At 44.7% G+C, this 11546-nt stretch overlaps 1 protein-coding gene across 1 annotated transcript in view; it reads right to left on the bottom strand.

The window, feature by feature from the left end:
* CRTAP (cartilage associated protein) overlaps positions 1 to 6704 on the bottom strand; it is a 27475-nt gene extending 20771 nt beyond the window's left edge. Inside the window, exon 1 of the mRNA XM_023513137.1 lies at positions 6129 to 6704. Coding sequence (XP_023368905.1) covers positions 6129 to 6599 — 471 coding nt within the window. The 5' untranslated portion in view covers positions 6600 to 6704. The remainder of the gene's footprint in view (positions 1 to 6128) is intronic.
* Between the last annotated feature and the right edge of the window lie 4842 nt (positions 6705 to 11546).

The raw sequence follows: 11546 nt of genomic DNA, 5'->3' as shown, positions 1-11546 counted from the left end.
AGCTCCTCCCAGGGTAACTCTGTCCACTTCTCATCTCCCCCTTTTCAGGTTCCAATAACTGCTATTTGGCCTCTTTTGGCCTAGGCATGCTGTCACTAGCCCAAGGGTACTCCAGTAGCACAAGGAGCACACCTCTGTTAATAATCACTTTATGACACTGTCCTCAAATAACCTAATATGAGGCTGGGCACAGTGGTTCATGCCGATAATCTTTCTCTCTGAGAGCCCAAGGAGGGAGGTTTGCTTGAGGCCAGGAGTTTGAGAGCAGCCTGAGCAAGAGTGAGACCCTCTATCTATAAAACATACAAAAAAGTTATCTGGGCATGGTGGTGCAAGCTACGTGGGAGGCTGAGGCAGGAGGATCCCTTGAGCCCAGGAGTTTCAGGTTACTGTGAGCTATGACTGATGGCACTGCACTCTAGCCCAGGTGACAGAGTGAGACTCTATCTCCAAAAAAAAATTTTAAAATACCCCTTATGGCTTTATATCTTTTCAGCCCGAACTTTGCTAACTCTATTAAATGTTTTCCTGAATTTCTCACAGAACCCTCCACGTACATTCTCGATGACCCACCACCTCCTCCTCACTTACTCATCTACTCAGCAAATATTTGTGGTAAGCCTTCTATATGCAGGCATTGTTTCTAGGGGATTGTAACAACAACAACAACAAAAACCAGGAAAAAGTAACCTCAACTTTCACGGACTATCCTAGTAAGTTCTCATTACCTCCCAGTAACTTCAATTAAGATCTTCTCTTTTATGTTACCCCTGGGTTACATTTTCCTGCTTTTTACACCTAATCTCAGCTAATGTGTCTATCCTCTCCATCAGACTGTGCTCCTTGGAGGACCCAGCTGAGTGTCATTCGTGCCTACATTCCTGGTACCTGGCACAGTCCTTGGGACAAGGCAGGACCCAATAAGTATCTGTGATTCGAACATCACGATATTATGACCACATGCTATTTTCATCAAATTAATTCATATTTTCCTCCCTTCTCTTCTCCTCAGAGAAAGAGTGGCCAGCTGATTCTGAGTTTTGTTGTCTCAGGGAAAGTAGTTTTGTTGTCTGAGTTTTTTGTGTTTGTTTGTTTGTTTGCAGTTTTTGGCCAGGGCTGAGTTTGAACCCACCTCCTCCAGCATATGGGGCAGCACCCTATTCCTTTGAGCCACAGGCGCCGCCCTGTTGTCTGAGTTTTTTTGCCTGGTTAGAATGAAGCACTTACCCATTTGACAAAAGCTGGTGCTCTTGAAAACACTTGACAGATTTGAGGAAAGCAGAAAAATAGGGAGGGAGCTGCAGGAAGAAGTGACTGGCCTTAGAAGAAGAAGGAGGGAATCTCACAGGCTAGAAGAAAGTTGCCCTTGGGATCTGAAGGAAGAGCAAGGTCTCTGGGCCCTGGACCTTCAGGGCTAGCACTCTGGTTCACAGTGCCTAGAAAGGCAAAAGTCCTCAGGGAGAAGAGGACTATTGTGGGAGGACCTCGAGAGGACAGGCAGGTAGCGACATGGATGCCTCCCTGCATGGACCCATGACCAGTAGCCATAGGGGGAATCATGGTGCCCCCTGTTAGGGGAAGGGTAGGCACATCCAGCTGGACACTCAGAGGCAGGAACTGGGGAATTCGGTTTGGAGAGACAAAACAAACGGGTAAGCCAGGGAAATACACCTGGTTTTCTGAGAATCATAGAACTGCACATATCTGCACCAAAGTGCTTCAGACGTGAAGTCATTTTGAGACAATGGCAGTGGCTACATTGGAGACATGGTGAGTGGTGGTGAGAGCAGACTCTCAGATGTTACAGTGATGTTTAGGGAATGCCAATGAGTGGCCTGAAGCAAGACTGCTTAGAAAGAGCTCCATAGAAAGCTCCACACCCTTGGCCAGAAAAAGGCTAGTCTGCAGCTAGAAGGGAAAGGGTATGAATGCCGCCTTTTAAAGCATTTGTTAATGAAATGAGAATCTCTGTTTCTCAGAAGAGCAACTTAGAAAGGGGCCCAGAGTAGGATTTTTAAAGCCTTTAACTTGGCACCTGAGTTTTACAAAATAGGACTATTTCCTGAAAAGAAAAGAATAAAAGAGTGATTTTATTTACTTCAACTTAAGCTCTGGAGCTGGAACATGGAGACACATCTTGACTGCTAAGCCTCTGACAGACTCCAGGCAGGTTGTGAAGGTGGGTGAGAGCACCCACCCTGCCATGGGCAACTAGGGCACAGTCATCTGCATGAGACCCCAGCTACCCGCCAAAGGAGCTACCCTATCTCAGCCTTGATGTGGCAACAGGCACTGTGGCTTGGGGAAGATCAGAGCCCACATCTAGAAAAAGCCTGGATTGAGTGCCTATGAGCCAGCCTGTTCTGCCCAGCTCAGACTAAAATAGTCACTGAGGACTTGCTGAAGTGCTGGGGCCCACTTTTTGTGTGGTCTATGGAAAAGTCAAGCAAAATTCATGAGGATGGCAGCCCTGGAGAGAACCTATAGCTAATGACATGGACCTAAAGTAGGCTGGTGATAAGAAACCTACGGCGACCTTGAGACCTACATAGCAGTAACGTGGCCCTTTTCTGCAAGATCACATACCCAAGCCTCCTTGCCTCACTCGGACAGCCAGAAACCACCATTCCTATTCCCATGTTCAACTTAGGCCTTTATCCTTCATCACTGAAATGGAGACCTGAGAATCGGAACTACACAATAATATTCCCCCAAACCCTTCTACCGCATCACTACCTCCAGTATCAATCTCCAGCCTTCAGATACCAGGTAGGACATAACAGCCTGTCACCATTTTCTCCTTCCCATAAAGAGAGTGTAAAAATGTAAACATCACTGAGAAAAGAAGAAATGATATAATAAATTCACCCAAAATCACTTTTTCCGTGATATCTTCAGTTGAAACAATTAAGGGAACATTCATGCTTATTAATAAAATACTTAAGTTTTTCCTCCTCTGTAAAAGATCTCAAAATACCAAGAAAGACAGCATTTTATTGACTTTTAAGTAAGTAGTTGTCACAAGACCTATAAAGGCTTTTTAAAAAAATTTTCAGATTAATATGAGGGTACAAATGATTAGGTTATGATGTTTGCATTTATTAGGTAAGGTCTCTGTTGTAGTCGTGCCTCTCACCCTGCAAGTGTGCCATATACCCTTACATGGTGCCCATTAGGTGGGAGCACACCAATCTCCCCACCCATCTTGAATTAAATTGAGTTTTTCCCTTGTGTGGGCATGTATTAGTTCTACTGGTTTCATATTAATATTGAATACATACTTGCTTTTCCATTTTTTTTTTGTTGCTTGCTTTTCCATTCTTGTGATACTTTACTAAAGAGAATGTTCTCCAATTCTATCTGGGTTAATAGAGAAGATGTAAAATCTTCATCTTTTTATGGCTGAATAGTATTCCATGGTATACATATACCATATCAATAGAGAAGATGTAAAGTCTTCATCTTTTTATGGCTGAATAGTATTCCATGGTATACATATACCACAGTTTCTTAATCCATTCATTGGTTGATGGGCACTTGGGTTCATTCAACTTCTTGGCGATTGTAAACTGAGCTTCAATAAACAATCTAGTGCAAATGTCTTCATGATAAAATGATTTTCTTTTCTTCTGGGTAGATACCTAGTAATGGGATTGCAGCATTAAATGGAAGGTCTATTTTGAGTTCTTTGAAGATTCTTCATACTTCTTTCCAAAGAGGCAGTATTAGTTTGCAGTCCCACCCTACAAAGGCTTTTGAAGAGAAGCTATGAACATCTTAACCTCTTGCGACTGCCATGATGGAGAAAACACATGCCTTGTGATCACACTGAATAAAATATTCTTCCCCTTTTCCCTGTATCACTTGTTCAAATTCGTCTGTATGTTGGAAAAAATCAGAGCTTGTAATTTTTCTGGTATTTTTTCTGGTATTTTCCAGGTTTAAAAGTAAAATGTTCTCCCCTTGAGTATGTGACTTAAATTTTGTTCAGATTATATGTGCCAAAAGCTATACAATAAAGAATTAGACAAGTCATTTTTAGCTTTTTTTTTGAGACAGAGTCTCAAATTGTTGCTCTGGGTAGAGTGCTGTGGCGTAAGAGCTCACAGCAACCTCCAACTTGGGCTCAAGCTATCCTCTTGCCTCAGTTTTTCTACTTTTAGTAGCGACGGGGATCTCATTTTTGCTCAGACTAGTCTCAAACTCGTGAACTCAAGCAATCCACCCACCTAGGCCTCTCAGAGTGCTAGGATTACAGGCGTGAGCCACCATGCTCGGCGAGTCATTTTTAGCTTTAAAAACAGTGCTTATATTAGCAAGCCATCATTTTTAACATTCTAGAATTTTATTAATCTCATCCCCTGGTTCTATTTTAAAACGGTTTCTTTTTTTATTGCCAGGACAAAGACTCATACAATCGATAATTTAAGGGCAGTGCCTGTGGCTCAAAGGAGTAGGGTGCCGGCCCCATATGCTGGAGGTGGTGGGTTCAAACCCAGCCCCGGCCCCAAAACTGCAAAACAAAAAAAGAACCTGAGAATTTAAATAAAACTGTATCTAAGCATAGGAATCACTCAGCTTTTCTCCTTTTGAGTGTTTTATGTTATTTTATTGCTCAATAAAGTAAGTATGAATGCAATCTGCATGTGGTTCTGTGTCAATGGAAATATGAAAACCTGATCTTGCAGTCCAGAGACTCAAAATAAAGTTAAAAAACAAAGCAAAAGTTTACCCCAAGAGCGTGGGATATACCAGTAGTAATGACTAATATTTTTGCAGTCACTATAAAATAAATAGAACTATATTCCTTTTAAAATCTTTTTCAACCAGAGAAAGTAGAAACTGGGCTTTGCAAAGGCTTTTTCTTAGTCAAACCCTGTGAAGACCCACCAAGCTACAGCCTTTGTCCAGTGAGGTTCAACCCATTCTTAAAACTTGTGGGTCTCCACAGTAAGGACTTACAGGATGGAGAACTGCAATTTGTGGCTATTTTTAGCTGGCAATCACAGAGAGCATTTAAGCAGCCATAAAAAGGAGGCAGTGAACTGTGTTAAATTCCAGATGAAAGAGAGAGACAGCAGAGGGGGCCAACCCCGGTGACTCATGAGGCACAAGTTCTTCTCCTCTAAGCAGGGATGTAGCCTCAAAAGGAGCCCCTGTCCTTCCCTGGCCTCCATTTCTGCTCTTCAAAAGAGACTACTTGGCTCCTTGGGTCCTCTCCTGCTATTATCACAAATCACAACTCACTTGGGAAAAGGCGATTTTAATAGTATTTACAGAGAAGAGGAGTCTGCCCTCGAATAATGAGTAATATTTACCAGGCACTGTGCTGTGTTCTACATAAGTATTCTCTACCTTAGAACAACCTTTAAGAAAAGCATTTTTGGTGTGGGGGGGGTAGCTCACATCTGTAATCCTGGCACTCTGTGAGTGAGCAGGAGGATCCCTTGAGCTCAGGAGTTGGAGACCCTTCTCTACTAAACACAGAACAAAAATTAGCCAGACGATGTGGCGGGCAGTGGTAGTCCAGCTACTTGGGAGGCTGAGGCAGGAGGATCGCCTGAACCCAGGAGTTTGAGGTTGCTGTGAGCTAGGCTGATGTCACAGCACTCTAGCCAGGGCAACAAAGTGAGACTGTCTTTTTTAAAAAAGTCATTTTCGGGCGGCACCTGTGGCTCAGTGAGTAGGGCACTGGCCCTATATACCAAGGGTAGCGGGTTCAAACCCTGACCCGGCCAAACTGCAACAGAAAAAATAGCCGGGCGTTGTGGTGGGCACCTGTAGTCCCTGCTACTCGGGAGACTGAGGCAAGAGAGTCGCTTAAAGCCAAGAGTTTGAGGTTGCTGTGAGCTGTGTGACACCATGGCACTCTACTGAGGGTGATAAAGTGAGACTCTGTCTCTACCAAGAAAATAAATAAATAAAATTTTAAAATGTCATTTTCATCTCTACCTAAGGTGAAGAAGGAGAAAAAGTACTTGGAGGAGACCTTTGGCAGGGCTGGGTGGAAGACAGTCGGGTCAAGGAGGAGAGGTGGATCCAAGCCCAGGACGGAGGGGCGGGGCTCGGGTGTGGGGGCGGGACCTAAGGCGGGGGCGGGGACGGGCCGTGGGGCGGGGTGTACTTGCCTTGAAGTAGGCGAACTGCAGGAATTTGTAAGGCTCGCGGCGCTGGAACTCCGCCAGCACGTCGCGGCTAGGCTGGGACTGGCGGAAGGCTGGCAGGCCCTGCTTGCAGCGCTTGAGGCAGTGCGCGCGGCGTAGCAGGCCCCCAAAGAGGCGCAACTCCGGATAGCCGGCGAAGCGGGAGGCGGGCTCGGGCAGGGGCGCCGCGCTGCAGTTGCGGTGGCAGAAGGCCTCGCTGTCGCGCAGCAGGCGGTGCAGCCGCAGGCTGATCTCCAGGTAGCCCACGCTCTCGACCCAGTGCTCGCCACTGTACTGGTCCAACGCGTGCCGGTAGGCCGACTCGAGTGGCATCAGCTCGTCCCGCGGGAAGCTGCGGAAGCTGTAGCGCTCGTACTGGGCGCGCCCGGCGCGCAGCGCACAACCAGCGCACAGCAGCGCCAGCAGCGCCGCGGCCGCCCGGCGCCCTGGCTCCATAGCGCCCGGCGGAAGGAAGGAAAGAAGGAAAAAAGAGAGTTAGAAGGAAAGGAAGGAAGAGGACGGCGCGACGCGGCGGGCCGAAAACTTGGGAGGCGGGGACGCCAGCCTCCGGCCCGCCCCGTCCGGCCGCTCCTCCCCACCTTGTGGGGGCATCAGGGCTCCAGCTGCCAGCGCGGAAAGGGTGCTTGGGGGAAGGCGTGCTGTCCGCTGGTTCCTGCACAGTTAACTCGTGTTTCGGACTCTGCTGTTCATTCTCTCGGAGACTGCGGTCCGCAAGCCAGATGCGGCTCTAATAGATCGTAAATTAGCGACACTTAAACTTTATAGTAAGTTAGAGAATGTGTGGAAACGCCGATTCTGAACCCCGGCCCCCACACCCTGAGTTTCTGATTCAGTAAGTCTGGGATGGAAGTCTGAGGACTGCATTTCTAACCAGCGCCCTGATGAGGCTAATGCTGCGGGTCCACAAACTACACTGAATATCACAGCCATGAATCTTAGATTTTCGTGAGAAAGATAATGCATAATAAAATTAATAAGGATGTTAGTGGCGTTTTGTAAACTATGTAGCCAGTCAAATTGAAGACGCACACCCCTTAAGAATCTGCAACTCCATTCTTCAAATATGCTTGAGAAACTTGAGCGCGTGCATCAAACTATATGAATGGAATGTTAAATACGTCACTTTTAAAAAATTACTGAAAACGTTTTATTTTGAAATAATTTACAGGAAAGTTTCAAAGATAGTACAATAAACTCCTAAATACCCTTCATCATGGTTCACAAATTGCTCAGGTATGACACCTTTCCCTTACCTGTGTCTTTATGTTTTCTTCTAAATCACTTGAGATAAGTTGCATACATCAGGCCACTTGCCCTTACTCTTTTAGTATATGTGTCCTAAGAATGAAATTGTGGACAATATCCAAATTCGGAAAACTAATATTAACGTAACACTTTAACCTGCATTCCCTGTTCTGATTTTGTCAACTGACCCAACAACGTCTTCTGTACTGCTTTTGACCCCTGAACAGGATGCAGTCCAGGATCACGCTTGCATCTAGTTGTCACCTCCATTGCATGTCTTCTAATCTAGACCAGTCCCTCAGGTTTTCTTGTCACGCCATTGGCATTTTTAAAGACTATAGCCCCAAACAGCAATGAGATACCACTATATGACTATTAGAATAGCCAAAATCCAAAACACTAACAATATCAAATACTGCGAGTGAAGGACGTAGAGCAAAAGGAGCGATCATTCTTGTTAGTTGGAATGGAAGATGGCACAGTTACTTTGGAAGACAGCTTGGCAGTTTCTTACAAAACTAAACATACTCTTCTCATGCTATCCACAAATTATACTCTGTGGTATTTACCCAAAGAGTTAAAATGATACACACAACTACATAAAATGGATGTTTATGTTTATAGCAGCTTAAGTAACAACTGCCATAAGCAACTAAGATGTCCTTCAGTAGATAAATGGATACATAAACTGTGGTATATCCAATCAATAGATTATTCAGTATTAAATTAATTATTTAGTATTAAAAAGAAATGGGCTAGCAAGCCATAAGAAGACATGGGGAAACTTAAATGCGTATGCTAAGTGGAAAAAGTCAATCTTAAAGCCAGCATACTGCATTATTCCACTTATATGACATTCTATAAAAGACTGAACTACAGACACAGTAAAAGGATCAGTGGTTGCCAGGGATTTTAAAAGGGGGGGGGGTGGAATTCAAGGGCAGAGTACAAAGGAGTTTTTGAGCAATGAAGCTATTCTCTATGATACTATACTGGTATAATGGTGGATATATGTCATACATTTATCAAAACCTGTAATTTGGGGTGGTGCCTGTGGCTTAGTGAGTAGGGTGCTGACCCCATATACTGAGGGTGGTGGGTTCAAACCTGGCCCCAGCCAAACTGCAACAACAAAAAATATATAGCCAGGTATTGTGGCAGGCACTTGTAGTCCCAGCTACTTGGGAGGCTGAGGCAAGAGAATCACCTAGGTCCAGGATTTGGAGGTTGCTGTGAGCTGTGAGCTATGATGCCACAGCACTCTTCCAAGGGCGACAAGTGAAACTCTGTCTCAAAAAAAACCCTGTATTATGTACAACACAAAGAATGAGCCTATGACTGGCTCCATAAGCAAGAAAATGTCTTTTTATAGTTTTTTTTCTTTGTACTTCTCTTACATTTCAAGGTCCCTGACAAGTAAGATTTGCTGGCCAGAATTTTGTAACTTTCTGTTGCACTGATGCATTCTCTTTTGAATTTATTTCCCAGAAATGGTGGATGCCTCCTTTGCAACCATGAGACGACTACAAAGCTTTATACCACCTGTTTGTCCAGAGAAGACAAGATAAGTGATACTCCACCACAGACTGTGCCCAAGGCCCTGCTGAACAACCCACTTCCTGCCATCCTGCCTATGCACAAGGAAAGAATGACATTATTAACCCCCAGCTCATTATACCACTAAAAATCCTCAGCCTGGAAGGGACTTATCCACCATTTTTAAATCATGGGATACATGTAATGGTTTGATTTCTCACTATGATTGTGTACACTGCACTCCATCCCAAACAAGTAATGATGCTCACTCCCCTTATGCATTATTCATCTCACCTCCAGAAAAACTCCTAACACTACTGTTCAGGGAGGCAGATTGGAGGCAGTCCATTCCTCTTACCTCCCAGTTGAGTGGCTCTTTTGCAGTAAATCCTTTCTTCTGCCAGGTACGGCAACTCATTCCTATAATCCTAGCACTCTGGGAGCTGAGACAGGTGGACTGTCTGAGCTCAGGAGTTCAAGACCAACCTGAGCAAGAGCAAGATCCTGGGCCTGGCACAGTGGCTCATGTCTATAATCCTACCACTCTGGAAGGGCAAGGCAGGTGAATTGCTTGAGCTCACACATTTGAGATCAGCCTAAGCAAGAGCAAGACCTTGTCTGTAAAAATAGCCGGGTATTGTGGCAGATGCCTGTAGTCCCAGCTACTCAGGAGACTGAGGCAAGAGAATTGCTTGAGCCCAAGAGTCAAAGGTTGCTGTGAGCTGTGATGCCACAGTACTCTACCAATGGTGACAAAGTGAGACTCTGTCTCCAAAAAAAAAAAAGAAAGAAAGAAAGCCCTAATGTTAACTGTGAACTGTGAGTGATAATGAAGTATCAATTTAACTTCATCAATTGTGACAAATGGACCACTCTGCTGCAAATGTTGATAGTAGGGGAAATTACATATGTGTGGGATCAGGGAGTACATTGGAACTAACACTTTCTGTTCAGTTTGTGTGTGTGTGTGTGTGAACCTTGAATTGCTATTAAAAAATAAAGTCCATTTTTTAAAAGAATACAGTTTTGGCTAGGCTCGTTGGCTCAGATCTGTAATCCCTACTTGAGAGGTTAAAGTGGGAAGAGCATCTGAGCCAAAGACTTCAAGGTTGCAGTGAGCTATGACCTAGTCACAGCACTGTAGCCTGGGCAACAAAGGGACCCTGTCTAGAAAAACAAAACAACAACAACAAAAATATAGGACAGAGCCAGATGTGCACCTATTGTCCCAGCTCCTTGGGAGGGACTATAGGCACCCACCATAACACTTGGCTAATTTTTCTACTTTGAGTAGAGATGGGATCTTACTCTTGCTCAGGCTGGTCTCCAACTCCTGAGCTCACGTGATCCTCCCACCTCAGTCTCTCAGAGTTCTAGGATTATAGCTGTGAGCCATCACACCCCACTAATAGATTTGCTTTATACTGTTATTTTTTCTTAACAATTTGGGGGAGGGGGGAACTTGCAGTCATATATGAAGAAAATAAAATAAGTGGGTGAGTTGTGTGAAGGAGATTGGCTAAGGAGGTGTCATTTGAGTGGAGACCTGTAGGCAGGAAGGGAACATGTGGAAAGAGGTGAACTGGGAGGTGGTGTGGAATGTTTGCCTGGTGCCCTGGATTCTCCCACTCTACAAAGCCACAGGACCATCTTACTTGGAGCTTGAGATTCTTAATGTGTGGAGAACATGAAAAAGGCCGATATCTCAATTTAAACATAGACACACAGAGGGAAATGTCCAATAAGAAGAAAAAAATTCAACTCTACTGGCAGAGAGATACAATTTAAAATCATCTCATACAACTACTCAGATAAATAAGATGCTAAGCTCTGGCCAGTTCCTTCCTGTCTTATACTTGCTTTGCCAGCTCCTGCCCACAGGGCCTTTGTGTAGGGTTGTTATTTTATATTCCAGTTCAGATGTCAATTCCTTGGGGACACTTTTCTTTTTTTTCTTTTCTTTTTTTTTTTTTTTTTTTGCAGTCTTGGCCAGGGTGGGCTTAAACCCGCCATCCCCAGTACAGGGAGCCAATGCCCTACTCCTTGAGCCACAGGCACCACCCCCTTGGGAACACTTTCATTTCTTCTGTCCCCTTGTTACTGGAATTTCTTCTTCAGTAGGTCCTTGGTCTCAGAGATTCAAAGAATGAATCCATGGACCACAGCGCAGTGGTAAGACAGGATTTATTTTATAAAAAAGAATACAGAAAAAGCACCTGAGCTTTTAGCAGAGGGAAAAACCTAAGTTGGAAAAAAATCTCCTCTCCTTATTTGTCTAGGGAGAGATAGATATAGATATAGATATAGACATCCTGACACATAAATGGATACAGTCCCTTCCCTTGGAACAAGGTTAGTGAACGTATTGACAAATGAATGGTTATACTGTCCTTTCCTCTGGGCAACGCCTGGGTGTTAGAGGCCTAGGAAATTTACCTAAAATTGACCAGGTCTAGGAAATTGGAGGGTCCTCCCATTGAGCCCTGGAGGGGAGAACCCTGCACCAGGGCCACTCCCAGCCCCAGAAGATGTGTGCATGCCCTGAAGGGCTGTTTCATACTGGCAGCACTGCACCCCGAAATAATGGGAAAGTAGAGCTGG

Source organism: Otolemur garnettii, unplaced genomic scaffold, assembly GCF_000181295.1.
Source record: "Otolemur garnettii isolate 467f Iridium unplaced genomic scaffold, OtoGar3 scaffold00002, whole genome shotgun sequence".
Classification (NCBI taxonomy): Eukaryota; Metazoa; Chordata; class Mammalia; order Primates; family Galagidae; genus Otolemur; species Otolemur garnettii.
Note: the sequence above shows the minus strand (reverse complement) of the source record. Positions and strands in the feature narration are given on the sequence as shown.